The sequence below is a fragment of the Cyclopterus lumpus genome, chromosome 5 (genome assembly GCF_009769545.1).
Source record: "Cyclopterus lumpus isolate fCycLum1 chromosome 5, fCycLum1.pri, whole genome shotgun sequence".
NCBI lineage: Eukaryota > Metazoa > Chordata > Actinopteri > Perciformes > Cyclopteridae > Cyclopterus > Cyclopterus lumpus.
Genome location: NC_046970.1, coordinates 12,979,766 through 12,998,946, shown reverse-complemented (window position 1 = coordinate 12,998,946; position 19,181 = coordinate 12,979,766). Strand labels below are relative to the sequence as shown.

Sequence of the window (19,181 nt, the reverse complement as noted above, 5' to 3'; positions counted from 1 at the left end):
GTCTGATGCCTGGTGAGCCGGCCTCCCGCGTTGGCCCTGCTGATCAATTGTATGTGTACAGATTGTAAAGCCCTCTGAGGCAAATTTGTGATATTGGGCTATATAAAATAAACTATTGCATTGAAATTGAGTTAATACAGCACAGGTCCACTGAATTGTTCTGGTTTTGGAACACAATACCTAGCACTATCAGACAATGCTCTACTCTCTCGTTTTAAATCACCCAATCATGTGACCATTTACCACAAAGTACTAAATAAAATGTATTGCATTTCACTTTTTGTATGATGCAATGCAGAGGTTTGGGATATGTGTTGCCAGTTTTAAACTTCATTGTTAAAGCTAAGACAAGGAACTTTCATTTTGTGTTGATTTTGAGTTCTGTTTCCAAGCTCCACAGTCCCTTTTTAGAAAAGCTCTAATTTTACTGCAACAGGGTCTGCCCCGATCAGACCTGGTTCTGGTTCTCACGTGCCTCCTTCACTAGCGGCCCCAGCAAAACCGGCAGAGGAGCCTGCCAAAGCAGGTGTCATTGATGACGACCATTAAGAATGTGTATATATAGAAATGGCCCATCTCCTTGCTGGTGGTCATTAGTGGTCTCCCATTTACTTACTTATCTTTAATTAGTGTGTCATATCAGAGTAAGGTTAGCATTGAGTTTAATTAGGACACCCCTTTTAAAATGTGTAACAGATTTCCAATTGTATTCCATAAAGCAATATCAATATATGTATATACTTTATATATTTGTACTGTATATGGGGGTGTGATGTGTTGTAACTGCACCCCTGAAATCAAGGCATGTGATTGGCTGTAGTGCTGTGACATCATCAGATGCGCTGCTAACAGAGGAGCTAGCCGGTGTCCTCCTCATTAGCATAGAGACAACACAAGACCCTCGCCCGTCTTTCATCCAACGACTTCAAACCGACATGGTGAGTAAATATATTACTCCAGACTAATTTATAAAAATGGCTACTGTTAAACGATTTGTACTGAAGGACAACGTCTTTCTTTATTCATATGATTTTGAAAACAACTCATGTTGACCCAGTTAACATTCAGCTAGCTGCGTATCTCACCCGGCCTGCTTCACTCATTCTAGCTTTGACGTTAAGCCTTTTGCCACAATCCTTTTCTTAAACTGCACGTTAATGGAGGATTAACTTGAAGCATTTGCACATTACACTAACGTCAGTCTGTTATTCCTCTGTGCCATTTGAACCCCGCCTCAAACAGTCTGACTTCACAGAGGACCAGATCATGGGTGAGTCAACGTTAACATCTGATTAGCAAAAGGGATTTATCCTTCAAATGGTTAAGGTTATACAGCAAACATATCATCGCCTTTTATTAATTTAAATTACGTTAGCTTTATGAATTCGTCACTCTGACCCTGTAGCTCGACCGTTGTCTCTGCAAACCGCTGGACTCCTTCAGGTGACTGACAGTTGAGCTGAGAATAAACTAAACTCTTTCTAACTGTGTGTGTTCAATGCTTGTCACGACTTACACGTAACAAATACTATTTGAATTAATCTGAGTAGTGCCACAGAATGCTGTACTAACCTGGGAAAATGTGACCTAATAAAGCATCTTTGTGTTTTTGCATGCCGATGCTGAAATATACTCCTTAAATGTTGGCAGTCATGATAAAGATAGGTTGTGTTTTAGCAGAGCAATGTATGGATCACAGGTTGGCCCAGACATCATTTGTATGGTGTACTTATAGGCGTGACAAATGTCCCTAACTCACTAAAGCAGTTTGTTAGAACAAATGGTCCACATTGATGTAGGACATCAGCTACTTGGTGGTGTTGTTTAACACAACCGTAGTCTTGTTGGAGTAGCAAACAATGTGTGCTTTTAAGGATTGTGTTGTTTCAACCACCACCACCCACTGACTCCGTTGCTGTCGGCGATGAGAGTATGTTTCAGTTTTTCCTTCAAAGTGTGTTTGCTGCCTTCTGACCTGATACCAAGTAATACCCGAACCAGAAAACCGAATATTAAAAGCTGCTCAAATATAATATCAGGTGGAAGAGAGCCATTATGTGTCGATATTTGTGAGGTGAATGCGTAATCAGTAAGCCACAGTAATTAGAATAAGTGTGTGCAAAAATGTGCCAACCTGAGAAAATGCAGAGACATAATTGTCTTGTGTATCTAATGTCAAAACATTGTGTGCAGTGTTATCCACTGTTCTTCTACACAAACAACTTTATTCATTAAAGTTATACACATACAGTTGTGTCTTTGGGGTTATAAGCACAGTGCTATGCATATACATTTGCTTTTTGGTCTCCAACGTTGGAGTATAATTGATATACTGTACAGCTGAATGAGTTCTCTGTCTCCATATCAGAGTTCAAGGAGGCCTTCCTTTTGTTTGACCGGACGGGTGAGGGGAAGATCACCTACAGCCAGTGTGGTGACGTCATGCGGGCCCTTGGACAGAACCCTGTCAATGCTGAGGTGCTCAAGGTCCTGGGAAACCCCAAGTTAGAAGGCAAGTTTCTGATTCACCAGTTGCAATTATAATAGACCAATTCAACCTACATTATCATTTCCTTGGTTAACAGATAGGTTGTGTGTACAATTATAAACCCTTATTACAAAATCAGAGAATCAGTATGTGCTGAAATGCCTTTTTTGACTTGTTTGGGGTACAGGAATGAGCAAACAGTACAGAGCATTTCTTTTAGTGCTGATCATTTAGTACATTAATAAATATGCATTCAGCTGAAAGCTTTGGTAGTGTAAAAACTGCATTTGTACTTCAATTGTTTGCTTATGCTGGGAATAAAGAGAGGCTCTCAAGCTTGCTGATATCCATACAAATCTGACCCTTTTTATAACCGTTTTGGGGGTGTTTTGAATAAAGAATATTTTTTACTGATTGCCTTTCAGAGATGAACTACAAGATGTTGGATTTTGAACAGTTCCTGCCCATGCTTCAGGCCATTGCCAAGAACAAAGACCAGGGTTCCTTTGAGGATATTGTAGAAGGTCTGCGGGTCTTTGACAAGGAGGGAAACGGCACAGTGATGGGAGCCGAGCTGCGCCATGTTCTCACTACACTAGGCAAGTCAACAAAAAGCTGCACAACACAAAGATTTGTCATTAATCCTTATCTAGTTTAGCTGACCTATGTATGTCTTATCATGCAAAGTAAAATCCCTTAAGGCACTTGTCTGAACCAAGAACAATGTAAACAAGCGTGCTGTCTCCTAGTCCTTTCCTTATGTGGTCCTAAAATGCAAATTAATGATTCTTTGTTTGTTCGTTCCAGGTGAAAAAATGACAGAGGAGGAGGTGGAAACTCTTTTAGCAGGACACGAAGACGCCAATGGCTGCATTAACTATGAAGGTAAAACGGCAACACAAATGTATTACAATTAGTAAAGCAAAACAGACAAAGACAAAAGAAAAAGTAACAATATATTAGGTCAAATAAAAGAATGGAGAAGAATAAGAATACAATAAATGGAAAAAAATAGAAGTTAAAAAAAATAAAGTATCAGCATGAGCTCAGAGAATACATAAACTATCAGACCAAAACAAACTAAATTAGTCAAACAAAATCTGTTAAAGAAATTGTCTTGCGAATGAGGAGGCCGAGCTGGAATTTCTTGATATATTTCAGTTTCAATTTCCAATTCCAGCACAATAAGCCTCCTCAGTGATCCAACACTCTGGAGGAGAGATCCAACACTTTCTAGGCATTACCATATAATAACTTTCTTATAGAGAAAAACTCGACAAGGACTTGGGAATGCCTTGTCACATACGTGTTTGAGAGAATTCCACTATGCAATACAGATGTGATAGACTGGTTACTTCTCCATCGTTATTAAACTACCTATGTACTTCTTCAAGGCTAGGCATCCCGATAGAATAATTTAATACAGGGGAAAGACTCTCGGGTAGGATATCATTCTACAGTAGGATACTCAGCAGACTGGTTACTGGTTGTATAAATACATTATTAATAAAACTGCCGACAGGCTTTACCACATTGCAAGACTGTTTCAGAAGACAGGAAGAATGGACTATACATGTTACAGTACAACTTGCTTAACATGAGTACTTAACACAAAATGTAAGAAACACATAAAAACAATTCATGCCTTTTTATGTATCAAACCACACACAAACCGCCTGTAGCGCAAAATATAATTTGTTGCTATTCTTAATTTGAAATTAGAGCATGTTACCAGGGTATGTGGATGATCTGGTCTTTACAGTGGTGTGAATATCAGAAAGTCAGTTCAGAGGGTGAGTTTCTGTCCTAGTGAATAAAAGGTGTTAGGATACATTAAGTTGTGACCTCTTACCTCTGGCCTGGGCTCACTTCACACTATACCAGAAGGTTTTTTCCTGATTTTGTCTGAGTGTTTTCGGATATGATGCTCATGTGTTTCTCTTTCTTTCTCTTTGAACAGAACTCGTCCGGATGGTGATGAGCGGTTGAGGATTTCAGAAACGCACTTCCAGCTTTAATTTTATTCCTGAATATTTTTATATTGTTTTTCTTGTCTTGCCCTTCCATCCACATCATCCTACGTCCAACAAGTCTCTCTTTTTTTTTTTGACATCTTCAATTTATTTCGAAAGTGCCTATTCAGTCTAATGTGAAGAAACCCTTTCATCTCATTTTTCAGCCTCGCAGGTACACTCTACAGAAAAGGTTCCCTTGATGATTTCACCTATTACATCTTTAGTAACCTGTCAGTCTTGTTGTCAACAGCTTTTGTTGTTTTTGTTTTTTTGTTTGGATAGCTATGATAATGTGACATGTTTTATCTTCCAGTATTGAATAAAAATCCTAGTTTCCAAAGTGTCTTTCAGCCTCCGAGTCTTCAAATATGTCTTTTATAGGGCATAGATATTACACGCCTGCAATCACATTACAAAACATAGTGTATCTTTCATTTCAATTTATCATATACTGTATAATATCTGTTATGAACCATCTCTTGGGATGGTTCCAATTGTCAAAATCTCATGTTCAGAGTTCTAAAATCTGCATATTGTATAGCATACTATGACATTTTTATGGCAAATCAGTATAACAACTTTTTTCTGTCATACAATAAATACTGTTGTGATACTTTGTAACAATCTTTTTTGATATATCGTACTGTATTTTTGTATGATGCAATACTGACTTTTATTACCTAATATAGAAATTCTTTATGACATACCACAATGTTTTGGGTATATTTTACGCCAACATTTTAATGAAATTTGTATGACATACTAGATACTACGACTTTTTTATTACATACTGTGACCTCGTTATGCCTTCGCACCAGCGACAACGTGGCTGGAGGCTTTATGTTCTTGGGTTGTCTGTCTGGTCCGACGGAAGGGAATTTCTTCAGATTTGGCACAAATGTCAACTTGCACTCATGGATGAACTGATTCAAATTTGGTATTGAAAGGTCACTGACCTAAACAATCTTGTTTTTGGCCACACTTTTAATTACATTTTTAGTGTACAATGACTTAACGACGTTTTCATGACATACAATCACTTTTATGACATTCTTAATGGCTAACTCTACTATGCCTTTTTGATGATGTTTTTTATAGCAAACTTTATTTTGAATTGTCTTTTTTAGGAAATTGTCATAGCATAGTATTCTATGACATTTGTATCACATACTATGACTTTCTTGAAAATTGCATCTTCATGAACAAAATTAAACAAACCGTGCAGACTTTCAAACTACCGGACAAATTAAAAATGCTAAATTATTTAGAATAAAAATAATAAAACAAACCACTCCACACAATTACCTCCTCTTCACATCTTTATTTTTTCCCCAACATTTTGTAATTAAAACCCAAACCCCTTTAGTTATGCATTTTTTGTTAAATACAAACTGCCAGAGTAACTGTCAGTCCAAATGTGATGATTTACTGAGGAAAAATGTATTCTACTGTTTAATAATCAATGCGATTGCTGCTACCTTCAGCGTAGTGAAAAATACAGAAACTGAACATACACTTATTTCATATCACAAAATTCACACAATGTAGTAATAACACAGATAAAATAAGTCCATTTATGCTCACAACTATGGTGAGGTCTGCAATACTGGCTTGACGGACATTAACTGTAAAGTTTCACCTTCTGACTGGATTATAATTCATGACACTGAAGTGCCATGTCGTGTGCAGAAGGAAGTCTGTTTTTTTTTAAATTCTTCAAACTCTGTGACACACGACAAATGGCACTGTAAATAAAACTGAACGGTAATGTGGTTTACAAATCTTAATGGCATGCGTTCACATCCACAAATGCTCACAGTCACATCTCAAGACAGTTCCAACAAACAAAAGGCGGCCAGCTTCACAGCGCTGTGGATCTCAGACTGACACTTTGGGAAGGTTACCCCACAGCTAATCCTGTCTAATCCCCTCCATGGTCACAGGCTCAGCCATCCATCCATCCATCTAGCCAGCCAGCCAGCCAGACAGAGCATGCTGCTTCACCCATGTCCCCCTGCCTTGCCCTCTTCCAATTGCCGATTCATACACAACAGTGGAGAGGGTAAATATAAACTACAAATGTAATAATATACAGTTACAATGTTGACATATGAAAGAAAGGAGATGGAAAACAGAAAGTACAAAATATAAAAATTGATAGGCTAAAAAGTGAGGATATTGTTGCAGATATTAAGGACACAATTCTCCATTGTCAGCTGTTTAAGGTGCGAATTCCCTTGTTTTTTGACAGGCTTCACGTTTCTTCCATGTGTAACTTGAAATGCACCAGCGAAAAACAAGCTGCTAAAAAAAACTTCTTAGTTTCTCAAGCAACCACAATAAAACTCACTGAATAAATGTGAGATAAACATGATTATAAAACATTTTGGTTGAGCAAATAACATAAAGTCAAATTATTAATAAACACTCTTGTGGTCACTGGTATAATTATCATTCCCAAACTTTCAATCATACCTTTTGAACACAACTACATTCCTCAGAAACTCCTGGATGCTTTAGTTCATCCAGATTTGAAAAACATGAAGCTCCTCGCTGACATGTTATTCCTTAAGTGCTGTCGAAAGGAAGGACATTATTACGATATATTTAAAGAGAGGTCTTCTCAGTATGATGATTTCATGCTCTCAGAGCTTTCAAATATTATCATTACGGGGCAACAAAAGATGTGTTTGTAATATAAAAATCCAATTTACAGTACATTGTCTCAAACTGCATCCAAACCAACGTCCTTTCCAACTCACTTCTAATTAGTTTTCATTCATATCAGACCCTGTCGAGTGACTGTTTGTTCATGGAAAACAAATAAAAATAGAGCGGAAATAGTAACATTTCCAATCAAGTTTTCAAAACCTTCAGCATGAAAAAGTATTTAAGACAACAAAAAGATGATATAAGTGCTAAAGTTAAATCATCGATTTAATCATCGATGCTTCAAGTCTTTCAATTGGACCTTGAGAAACATGTTAAAAGTGCATTTTTGTCTTACATATATTTGAATTAGTACCTACAGTACAAGGGGGGAACTCTAGAGAGATTGTGAAGCACAAACTTCACAAGCTGTGTCAAACTGTTGCAGAAAATAAATGCAACAATTGCCAAAACACTGAAAACACAAGATGAGTCTTTTCTCTTCTTTCCTTGACTGTCAGCATGTTGGTAAGACCCTCTTAGTTCACTCTGGTGTTAAGCTTCTTATTATGAAGTGAGATGTTGCTGTCCAATCGATCGTACATGATGAACAGCTTCTGTTTGAAACTACATTTTCTTCATAGGCAGATTCAATTTAAAAAGGACATCTTTTTCGACAGAGTTAAAGTAGAGCTGGTTTGTTTTATACGTTATAATTTTTTCTTTCTTGCATCAATTGTCCTGTTGGAAAAAAACAAACAAAACAAATAAAAGAGCTGGACATGTAAAATGTGTTCTTCTTCGGTTTATGACTTTTCAGATGATACCGGCAAGTTGTCAGAGTAATTCGGATTCTCAGGCTATGTACGATTCTCTCACTGTGGAGGTTGGACTGGAGCTGAAGGATGGAGTGTTTCTCCAGGAAGAGGGGGGGTGGGCTCTGTACAGGGTAAAACAGGTGATGAGAAGAAAAATGTAGTCCTTATCAAAGTTAACAGGACAAATAATTCAAAGCGGATAAAAGTGTATGTGTTGAGAATTTAGTACATTATATATTGACATCCATTCACAATATATTTATTTAAATAAATGATAATGGATACACAGATCTGAGATTTGAAAAGTAGGGATGAGAGAGCAGACGAATATACTAAAATAATGAATGTATAATATGTATTTTATGAACTTGTGATCAAAATATTGCTCAAGCTTTGAACTCACCATGGAGTACAGGCGTAGTGCTGGAGCTGGAGCTTGAGTGGGTAGCTGGGGTTGCACCTGGGGGGCAGGGGGGCGTGGTGTGCGCTCCACCCTGAGGGGGTTGGGACTCAGGGGCCGGTGCAGAAGCTGAGGCTGGAGGCGCGGGACTGGGGGCCGGCTGTGGCGCTGGTGTGTTGGGGGCCTGCTGACTTGCGGTCGGGGGTGGTGGGGCTGGTGCTGGGGCGGCCTGGTTGGCATGAGGGCCACTGGCCTGGCTTTGCTGCTGGTGCTGAATCTGCTGGAAGTGCTGCTGGCGGGCCCTCATCTCGGCATATTTCAACTGTTCCATGTGGAAGGACTGACGGTCAGCCAGCAGCTGCTGACGCTGGTACTCCAACTACAAACACAAAAGATAAAAAGGTTAAAGGGATTGTACTGTAATTAGGTTGACGTCTCTCTTGAGATACTACATATCCCATAATCCCTAACTTACAGCTTCCCTCTCTCTGTCCATTATGGTTTCCAGTTCTTCAAAGTGTCGCAGTTTAATCTCCAGCTTCTTCATTTGGGTCTCCACCAGCAGAGCCACAAGAGATTTAATCTTTCTCTCTTCAACTGCAGCCAGGTGCTACGAAGAAAGTGAACGAGAAACTTAGATTAGACAGTGTGAAAGTAAGAACTAGAATAATAGTTTTACACGTTTATATCTATCTGACAAAAACTACATCAATTCACAATTTTATCCAATCAAAAATGTGTTGAAATTGTCATAATTACCATATGAAATCTTGAATTATGTCTTCAAGCATGTTTTGTAGGTCACTGTGAATTCAAATGATTTCATACCTCCAACTCCAAGTGAAAATATGTGCTATTTGTAATGTGTGTGTATGTCATAGAAATGTCGTAGTATAGAGTAAAAAAAAGTATTGTATGTTTTGCAAACACATATAAAAAAGAAAATAGAATGACATAAAAGAGAATATACAAATAAAAAATGAATGTTCATAAAATGTAATAGTATAATAAGGTAAAACAATGTGGTAAAAAGTAAAGTATATTTTGTCATAAAATAATAAATGTGTATGGAATGTCAATAAACATGAATAATTAATAGTGTATGTCATAAATATCATTAAAATGTCAAAGTATACTATGTCAAAAGAATCATCTAAAATATTAACACTGTACTTTGTTAAATAAAAAAAGGCATTGAAGAGCATTGCAATGAAAAATGCAATAAAAAGTCAACGTATCGAATGTCATTAAAATGTATTAAAAGTCATAGTATAGTATGTCGTAATATGCGGTAATAGTACAGCCATAAAAGAAAGTCAAAGTATAGTATGTCATGAAAAAGTCCTAGATATTTGGTTAAAAAAACAAACTAATGTATAGTATGTCTTGGGCCGGACAGAAGGAGGTTCAGACGGACAAACAGGCAACACAAAAACATGATAACATGGCTGTTGCAGACGCAGAGGCATAAAAAGGTGACACAGTAAGTTTAGGCCCAGAGATAATACACTTTACCTTGGCTTTGACAGCAGCAGCAGCGAGTGCAGACGCAGCAGCAGTGGCAAGGTTCCCCTCTCCAACGTCACGCTCCACCTTAGCCTTCCTCTCTCCTTCACTCTCTGCTTCTCTTTGTCCTTCCTCTGTGCCCTCTTTTCCATCCTTTGCCTTCTCCCCATCACCTATGAGAAAAAAAAAGTTTTTTGTACCTTTTTCAAGAACACTCTATTTCCGACTGAGATGCATTTTCTTACCAATCTCTGACTCTGTTTTGTCCGTCTCCCTCTCTCCTTCTGCTTCTCTTCCTCTTTCTTCTTCCTTCTTCCCATTCTCTGCCTGTTTCTCCTCTTCCTCAGTCGCTCCATCTTTGCTGTCCTTTATGGAAAAGCACAAAACACAATGAGCTTTGCAGCAGTTCATCAGCAGAACTCACAAAACAGAAATATTATGTCATATCGAACATGCATCATACCTTGGACTCCCTCTTCTCTTCACCTGGTTGGCTGTCACTCTTACTTTCATCACTACTTTCATCTAGAGAGAAGACAAGTCACTTTTTCAGTTTGAAGTGCGAAAGTGTTTTCTTTCTTTGAATTTTGTAGGGCTGAAACCTTCTGGTTGGTTGATTGGTTGGTAGGACCAATGAGGATTTGGTCGAAAAAGAGCTTCAATAAGAAGAAAAGCGCTTCTTCTTCCAAAATGTTTGGGGGCAGGAGGGACTCGGTATGTGTGAGAAAAAAATGGAGACACAGCTCATGTCTGTAATGACGGGTTACTGGTTCTGCTGCTATTACTCAAAAATAAAGAACAATATACATTTTTAATACATTTAATTAAGCTGACGCTTTTATCCAAAGCGACTTACAATAATTTACAATAAATGTAACAATTAAATCACTTAGTATGAAATAATGAATGGATTCAAATAATTTTATAAACTACAATTAACTTTTTATCTTTATTTATAATTGATTTAGGCTACCAGGTAGAGTGAACAGTGGACTGTGGCCATTGAGCTCATCTTGAGGAACAAGCAGACTTCTTTTTTCCCGTTTCGACCAATCACTTGGTCGAAAAGTAGACCAAGATTTGCTTTGGTTGATCTCAGCCCTACAATTCTGCATGCTGCATGTGCGTGTCTCCATCCTACCAGGTCTGTCTCCCTCCTCCAGGCCGGTGCCTGCGATGCCACTACCCTCCAAGCCATACAGCGGGTCCTGTCGGCCACTGACCCTCGCTGCCTCCTCGACCCGCCTCACGTGAGCCTCCACAAGAGCTGCAGGAACCTCCTCCTTCATACGAGAAAACTCCTCTAAGAGGGAGAGAGACAGATCAAGGTCATCAGTTACTAAAGAGTAATCAATAATGACAAGGGAAATTTAAATTCAAAATCAAACCATTCAGTAAATTCAATCCAAAAGAAGCTCCTTCTCACCCAGAGCAGATTTGGCTGCAACAGAGGCAACACGTGGATCGACGACAGAGGCGAGGAAGGCCACTGTGCTCATGACAGGGTTTCCTGCCTGGCTGAAAGGTACTGGCTGGTAGGCTAGTGGTCCCAGGGACGACGAGTTGTCCTCTAAGTAAGGGTCTTCAATAGGCAGCCGCAGGAAGTGCAGGATGCACTCATCCTGCGTACGGCTGCCCACGTGTTCTGAAACCTTGTTCCAGTCGTCCTTGTACATTTCCAACCCCTGAGAGAAGTGGGGGCCTACATTTAGCTTCATATTTCTACTTTCTTATTTTCACACAATTGATTTTAAGGATAATTTGTACCTCAAGTAGTAGTAGTGTTTCTTGCTCTGTCCACTCCCTCATAGAGCTCGCTGTGCTCTTGCTCTGTGCACAAATATCACCACTACTTTGTTAATATGGGAGGTTATTGTAAATGTACAGAAAATGAATCCTTCCTTCATGCATTTTCTTGGACTTGTACCTTTGCAGAACAAGTCTTCTTGCTGTACATGTCAGTCCGCAACCCAAAGTTTTGCAGATCTGCTGGTTTCTCCTTCACTTTATCTGGGAATGACATCATCTGCTGGGTAGCAGGGGTCTACAGGTGCACAATGAAAGGACATGTGTTAGACAACCCAGAACATGTATGCATGTTTTATTTGTGTTTGTGTCTGAGAGTGTATGTGGACCTGGGACGTCTTGGGCTGCAGGGGCACCAGACTGGACGGAGTGTCTGCCAGGACGTGGAAGTGAGAAGTGGGTGGGGGACCCATGGGCGTGGGTCGGCTCTCAGAGTCAACCTGGTAATTGATCAGGCCCCACTGCTCCAGGAAGGCGTGCACTCTGCAGCACAAGAAACACACAGTGTACAACACTGATAGCAGTTTGACCAAAACAGGTGACTGTCTAAAATACAGTTAAACCTCTGGATTTAGTAGAAATATTCCTATTCAGCCTCCAACTACCTCATGATTGCACACACGTCTCCTGCCAGGTTCCTACGACAGGCCGTGGACGTCAGATATTCCTGAGGGTTCAGTCGGTAGGTGTCAATCATGAAGTTCCTGTATGCCAGGTAACTGAAAGAAGGAGGTGCATAAAAAAACCTTTAAAAATTGCTTTTTGAAATGTGTGTCAGATAAACGTTTCAGATAACACCTGATGTTGTTTTGTGTACGGATCAAATACTCACATCTCTGGGGTTTTGGATTTGTTCTTCCCATTGAAAAATTCTGGCAAGGCTCTGCGCTCGATGGCATGAACACTGAGGGGAAACCATTAGGATATCATGAGGACTCGCAGCTGAAATACGTATGAATATCTCCTGTCATATGCTCTCTAGTGCTCAGACTATACTGGTTTTCATATCAAATAAAATCGACACAAGCTAATTTCACCCAGTTCCTACTTTTCACATATCTGAATTGTATAAATACTTCAGTAACATATCTGTAATCAGATTACTTAAAACATTTTCAAGAAGAATGTCTTCCTACCTGTTGTAGTCAAACCAGGCAGCGTAGCTCGGTATAATAATGTGATGAGTTTGCTCGGTCACATTGTCTTCGTGAAGGTCCGAGCCTTTCACTGGTTCCCCTTTCACGCTTGGAGAGCCTTCCTCCTCCTCCTGTTCAAACACACACTCATGTTGATATATGGGTTACTGCCCTCACTGTCCCCACATTCTCCTGCAGTTTTACACACTACTTTACCTTGCCTGTTGTTTCCATGGACTCATCCTCTTGCTCATCTGTTCAAATCACAAAAGAATGGTCAGTGAATATAAAACAAGGGCACAGAGACATAACATCCACTTAATACAAAATGATATAGAGGACTTATTCACAGTTTGAAAAGCACACTTTTTCTCCATGCTGTGAGAGATAACAGTCGTGTAAAAACAATGTGTTAGAATATGGGCCAAAAACCCAGAACCACGATTAAGCAATACATTGCTGATACAAATTTTAATGGATCACTCTTGCTTTTCCACTGTTTTACAGTGTTTGCACAGAAAATGGATACTTTCTTGTAAAAGTAGTTAAGTAGGTCGCCATGATGGAGGTGAAACATACAAAACGTTCTGCTCACCCATATCTGTTCCTCCCTTGACTGGAGTTGAATCAGAGTCCTTCTTGGTGTTATCTGCAAAAAGAAAGTATAATGTCAGCCAGTAACAGACAAAAACCTTAAAGTCTTGAAGGAGGCAACATAGGTTTATTTTAATGATTATATAGTTTTATTTATGTATATTTTGTGTACTTGTTTTAGGTGGGTTTCCCTCTTCCGATGCTGGAACAGGTGACGCTTCATCCAAGTCTTTACTAGGATCCTCCTGTTCCTCTTCCCTTTGGCCTCGTTTAGACTTGGTGTACGGGGTCGTTGGCCTGTCCACACAGACATAAAAAACATTATTTTACAATATTGCATAATGTCTCTGATACAACTGGTTCTAATGGCTGACATTATTGCACAAAGACTCGTCTGGTTACCAACCCTTTTTTGGTATTCTTCTTCTTGCTCTCCTGAGGCGGAGGGGTGGGGGATGGCGACGGCGACCTCTTCCTCTTCTTAGCGCTGCCAGGCTTCTTGTCCCTCCGCTCATCAGGAGTACTCACTTCATCTGTCAGTGTCTTGGCTGAGATCCTCTTCCTCTTAGGACAGCCCTCGCCCACTTCATAGTCCTCCTCATTCATCCACTCGTTATACTGGTCCAGGTCTAAAATCCACTTGGTATGGACCTGTAAACAGAGAGCATTGTAAGCAGTGAGCATGTCGGCGTGAAATGTCACCAACGTATTTCATAGTTTAACCAGAAGTGGCTTTGACACTTTTTCAGCTAAATCCTCTAGAAATCACCAACAGTCAATTTCCACATGGCATCATGTTACCTTGTACACATGGATTCAAATGCCAGGTCTAGAAATGTAAAACAATATTTAGGGTACCCACAGCAAAAGAACTGCTGCTGAATCATTAGTGGGGTTTTTTTTCTGGATCCTATGTTGGTTTTGTGGCTGAAACGTTATTGTATTTGGGCAATGATGGCTGGATTGAAAAGAAAATAACTCTGATAGTGAGAGAGACTTAACTACACAAATGGAGCAGTCATTGAATGCATGCAGTTAATCTTAATCAAGTCATGTTGAAGTTGTGGTCTCAGGGAGACATTTATACTGTGAGTAAACAGAGTGACAGGATAGCAAACTAACACTATGTGCTGACTTTTGAGTGACAACAGCTCCAAACATTTGAATGCTTCACTGCTCTTACTCTCATGTCGTGAGTGCTGAGCGCCTTGAGCGATGCTGTGAATACACATAAGAGCTACTGAAGTGCCAGAGTAAACATGGTTGCTTCAAGTGCTAATTTACCAGAGCACTTCATTCTTCAATATTTTGCACAGAGAGAAAAATGTGAGAAGAGTGCTGTTTCCAAACTAGGGAGCTATCAGCTCTACGTACACTCAACAGTCCCCCGACAGGTTTGTATCATAATGAAATGGCTAAGACACATACAATTAACTTCCATCATTACATACATTTAAAGACGTTTTCTGAAATTGTGTACATAGAAATTATGCACAGGCATCAAAAACGTTCCATCTGATAACTCTAACTCTGCATCATGCACCCATTAAAACAGCATATTTGATTTGAATATGTTACTCATTCTAAGTGTCATTTAGGCTCAATTAAGGTCAGGAATAATAAATACAGCAAATATTGATATGGTATATTTGGTGTAGTTGTACAGTGTGAAATATGTTAAATTAAATTTACGGGGTATGTAAGCAGACTTTCAGAAAGAATTTGTTACAAAAAAACCCAGAGACAACAAACTACAAAAAAGTTTCTAGAAAATAAATACCTTCCTAGGTTTTTCTGGGCTGGGAGGATCCTCCACAGCAGCCTCAATCTCACTAGCTTGGATCCATGTGTCATAACTAAAGAGGAACAAGGTCAAAGGTTAAGGCAGGGGGAAGATTACAAGTTTGGGCTTGTAAAAACAACTCAGGGAGACCATTGTTTAACTTAAGCTTGTAGAGTTAAGAACAGTATGAGGCTTCAAGAAAACAACATTTGCAGATCCACTCTATAGTGTTAAACTTTGACAGTTAAGTGTAAAATGTTTCTGTTTAAGAGTAAAATGTTGAATGATATTCAGATCCCTATAAACTCAGCACCAACCTGTCAGGAAAATATCCCCAGTGGAGCAGCACTTGCTTATCTCTCTTCATCACTGGACGCACCCACTCCTCTGGACCAAAAAGAGAAAAGGAAATCAGCACAAAGCTGGTTGCATCAGAATTCACAATAAAAACAACAATCTGAAGCCTCACCTTCCTCCAGGCTGGTGGGAATAGGAACAACAACATGGGAGCTAGAGGCCTTGTCTTCAGTTACTGAGCCCTGCAACAGATAAAGTCACAAGGAGATTACAACAGTGGGTTTTCTGTCTGTAGCACTGAGACTTTTAAATGGTAAATGGTAAATCGACCTGCACATGTATAGAGCTTTTCTAGTCTTCCGACCACTCAAAACGCTTTCAAACTACATGACATCATTCACCCATTCACACCCATTCATACACTGATGGGAGTGGCTAATGTGCCACCTGTCCATCAGCAGTATCTAAAATTCACACACACACATTCAAACACCGTATAGGCACAGCTACAGGAATAATTTTGGGTCAAGTGTCTTGACACATTGACATGGGATGCTGGGGATTGAACCACCGATCCTCTGATTGAAGGACGAACCTGCTCAACAATGAGCCACAGTCGCTCAAAACATAATACACACCTGATGTCTTTTTATGATGTCTTTCAGTTTCCCGAGCAGTTTTGGCTCTATGTCAGAGTTCAGGTAGATGACTGGCCTACTCAGGCAGTTGTTCTGAAATGAAAAGAAATGAAGCAGATGTGTGAATTAGTGAAAATCATAATTCAAATAGTCAGGAAATATATGTAAAATCTATATATTTGTTATCATATAATCTAAATTAAACCTCAGTCAGTGTTGTTGTGCTCTCCAGATTAAGAGAGCTGAATGATCTTGTAGTGTAACTGCAGGACTGATTAAGAAGGATTACTGCTCAAGTCACATGACTGGATGCCCTTCATTGTTTCTTTCTGTAAATCCCAGGCAGCCTGATTCTCAGACACTTCACAAATTAATCGAATCGTAAGAGACATGCAATCTCTCTTTGCAATTATTAAACTGTGATGCCTGCAGCAAAAAACAATGGAAATGTATCAACAGACCCCTGCTTAGACTCACACTTGATTTATTATAAAATACCATTATAATTGTGTCAAATTATGGAAATGTTGTAAAAGTGAGTGACGTGAAAGGAACTTTCTAAAAACAAAAAAATGAATTAAAACACTGCTATTACAGCTCAAAAAATTAAACTGGAAACATTTACAATTGCAGTTTGGATCTCCAGGTAATCTGTGTTACAAACATACATAGAGAAAAGCTCAGTAGCAACTTACTTGCACTAAAGACTTCTCGATGGTCATGAACATCTCCACATTTCGGTCCATCCTCGACGGATTCTGGAAGTCAAACCTGCGCCTACCAGGAAATTAAACTGGAGTTACACACAAAACAGCCACATAGCCAAAATCCAACTATGTACAGAGCACATATACAATACATTTTAAGTTTGTTTGATTCGGAAATTTGTATACCATCTAAAAAGAAAGTCTTACCATCCCTGGTCACTCTTGAACTTGTAGGCAGCAGCCAGGATGTGGCAGAGAGCCCCCCCTGACTTGAAGTCCAGAAAACACTTAATCTGCAGACACAAAACAGTTTAAAATGCCTCAGTGGGACAAAGTCATGTGTTGGTGTGTGAATGGCAGTTAAAGGACACATACTGGCAGCTTGGTCAGTGGAGGGTTGCTGACATGTCGACCGAACACCTCCTCCTGGAACTGGAGCAGCTGGACCACCAGGCTGGACAGAGACTTGTTGGTGGGAGGCTCGGCCTGGATGTACTGAGAGGACATCAACACAAAGAGGAATCAGTGCTGAGCCACAGAGAGGACAGATAACAGCCAACTGCAATGTGCTGATGGCTCAGTTGTATCAAAAACTGGAAGGAGCATTTTCTTTAATAATCAGGGTAAGTGATGTTATGTAATATGAGATATGGGAATTAAATGGTAACTATAGTTAATTGTATCATTATTGTTGTGTCACTCTTTAATAAATAATGCAGGTATTTTGTTAAATGTTATTACAGACAGACCATGGCTTCAGTCAGCGGTGCGCGCCACACAGCCAACATCTGGATCTCAGCTGCATTACCGTTAGCCGGTTAGCTAACTAGCTTGCTAGCTGGTTGGCCGACTAAAGTCACCTCTTTTGCTAAATATCATCCCCGTCGGGCTGATTGTGTGCTGCTTTTGCATCGGTTTAGCTACAATAACGTACAAGGATGCCGCGTTTAGCGGCTGCATCTGTTGCAGCTGTTGGCTCAGCATCCTTTTGTATCCCGGCTCGAGAGAGTCAAACAGCTGGACGCTCAGCAGCACCCTCCCTCCTCTCTTTGTCACTGCCTCTGCCCAATAGGTAAGTACCCGCATTTCAGGGTGAAAGATGTCAGCTCTGTGTGTATGGAGACAAAACATGCGGTCAGTACCTTTTTGTAATTCTTTCCCAGCCAGACGCGGACATTATCAAACTGAGAAACGGTATCAGACGCTTCGAAATATTTAACATTCGGGCCGCCGTCTTTCTTACGCACCGCCATCTTTGACTGCAGACAACTAGTCAACGTCGCCTGCCGCCCAATGGCCAAAGTCTGGTACTACACCTGATGGGAAGTGTAATGCCAGTCAGTGGACAGCAGGTTGCGCACTCACGCAGGGAATGCTTTAAAGAAATACTTCTTCATGATGTGAGTGATTTGAAAAGTAGTGGCATGCACCATGGTTGGAGAAGAAGAATGAAAAACCTCATTGTAAAAACACTACACTACAACTTAAATTACTGTTCAAGAAAATATCATTTAACAGCCAGTCAGATCTCGCTGCATCTGTACACGTTTGAAAAATGAAACAATTTACAGAATCAACAGGTAGTATGATACACCTCAAAGCACTCGTGGATATTGTAAGTGGCAACCGAAAGAAGTGTGTCTAATTTGAGTATGACGCATGACACGTATGACAAGAAGTAACTTCATGCTTCCTCCCTGAGAGTGATGGTTGATTTACTTTTAAATCTTGAATATATTAGAAAAGAAAAGAAAACATACATTCTGGACTCTTGAAATAAGACTTAAATAATTCAAACATTTTAATAAGACCAGGTTGTGATTCAGAGGCAGTGAGTACACATATTGTATTTACAAAAAATATGATTTTAATAATCTATTTGATAATCATCCATGTGAATGAGATACATGTACTGTCCACTAGCCATTCTATCAATTATTATTTTGATTGTATGAGACCTGGACTCGAAAATGGTTATTTAAAAAAAGATATTAAGTTGATTTTACCATTTTTACAGTATTCAAGTCCTCTATGTCTTGCAAATTATTTTATTCATCTCTTTATTACTATGAATGTATTTAATTGTGGTTTTTTTCAATTGATTTTACTTTGATTCATTCCGTAGAGTCCTATGTGGCATTTGTTCTATATCTGGGGATTGGGCCTTCTTCAAGGGGTGACAAATTCAGTCTTTGGGAAAGCAGGATGAGAAAGACTAAAGATGAATCGGTCTGCTACACAGAATATGTATGTATCTTTGTTCACACTAAAATTGCATTTAAAAGATAACAAAGTAAAAAAACAAAAACATTAATTTTAAAAATAATAAAAGTGATGTCCACTA

At 39.4% G+C, this 19,181-nt stretch overlaps 2 protein-coding genes across 2 annotated transcripts; one reads left to right on the top strand and one right to left on the bottom strand.

Annotated features, from left to right (window-relative positions):
• Positions 1-841: 841 nt before the first annotated feature.
• On the top strand, positions 842-4,848 carry myl6 (myosin, light chain 6, alkali, smooth muscle and non-muscle). The gene is made up of 6 exons (XM_034533595.1): positions 842-938; positions 1,243-1,270; positions 2,369-2,512; positions 2,914-3,087; positions 3,296-3,373; positions 4,449-4,848. The coding sequence occupies exons 1-6, from the start codon at positions 936-938 to the stop codon at positions 4,475-4,477; spliced, it is 456 nt and encodes a 151-aa protein (XP_034389486.1). The 5' UTR covers positions 842-935; the 3' UTR covers positions 4,478-4,848.
• Positions 4,849-6,545: 1,697 nt separating this feature from the next.
• On the bottom strand, positions 6,546-18,109 carry smarcc2 (SWI/SNF related, matrix associated, actin dependent regulator of chromatin, subfamily c, member 2). Its single transcript, XM_034533552.1, has 27 exons — positions 17,980-18,109; positions 17,213-17,332; positions 17,045-17,130; positions 16,826-16,907; positions 16,131-16,223; positions 15,665-15,734; positions 15,513-15,582; positions 15,193-15,268; positions 13,819-14,063; positions 13,585-13,709; positions 13,414-13,467; positions 13,035-13,072; positions 12,819-12,949; positions 12,515-12,586; positions 12,288-12,401; positions 12,012-12,165; positions 11,804-11,920; positions 11,644-11,706; positions 11,303-11,561; positions 11,018-11,179; positions 10,340-10,401; positions 10,122-10,242; positions 9,886-10,049; positions 8,846-8,980; positions 8,374-8,749; positions 8,032-8,092; positions 6,546-7,893 (listed from the first exon to the last, which is right to left on the bottom strand). The coding sequence occupies exons 1-27, from the start codon at positions 18,088-18,090 to the stop codon at positions 7,863-7,865; spliced, it is 3,192 nt and encodes a 1,063-aa protein (XP_034389443.1). The 5' UTR covers positions 18,091-18,109; the 3' UTR covers positions 6,546-7,862.
• Between the last annotated feature and the right edge of the window lie 1,072 nt (positions 18,110-19,181).

Excerpts from the sequence above, each read along its gene's own strand:
- myl6 (XM_034533595.1), top strand. Across the intron at positions 2,513-2,913 it reads GGGAAACCCCAAGTTAGAAG|AGATGAACTACAAGATGTTG; the intron begins GCAAGTTTCTGA and ends ATTGCCTTTCAG. Across the intron at positions 3,088-3,295 it reads CCATGTTCTCACTACACTAG|GTGAAAAAATGACAGAGGAG; the intron begins GCAAGTCAACAA and ends TGTTCGTTCCAG.
- smarcc2 (XM_034533552.1), bottom strand. The coding sequence starts at position 18,090 with ATGGCGGTGCGTAAGAAAGACGGCGGCCCGAATGTTAAATATTTCGAA. Across the intron at positions 14,064-15,192 it reads GCCCAGAAAAACCTAGGAAG|GTCCATACCAAGTGGATTTT; the intron begins GTATTTATTTTC and ends CTCTGTTTACAG. Across the intron at positions 12,166-12,287 it reads GACGTGTGTGCAATCATGAG|AGTGCACGCCTTCCTGGAGC; the intron begins GTAGTTGGAGGC and ends CTTGTGCTGCAG.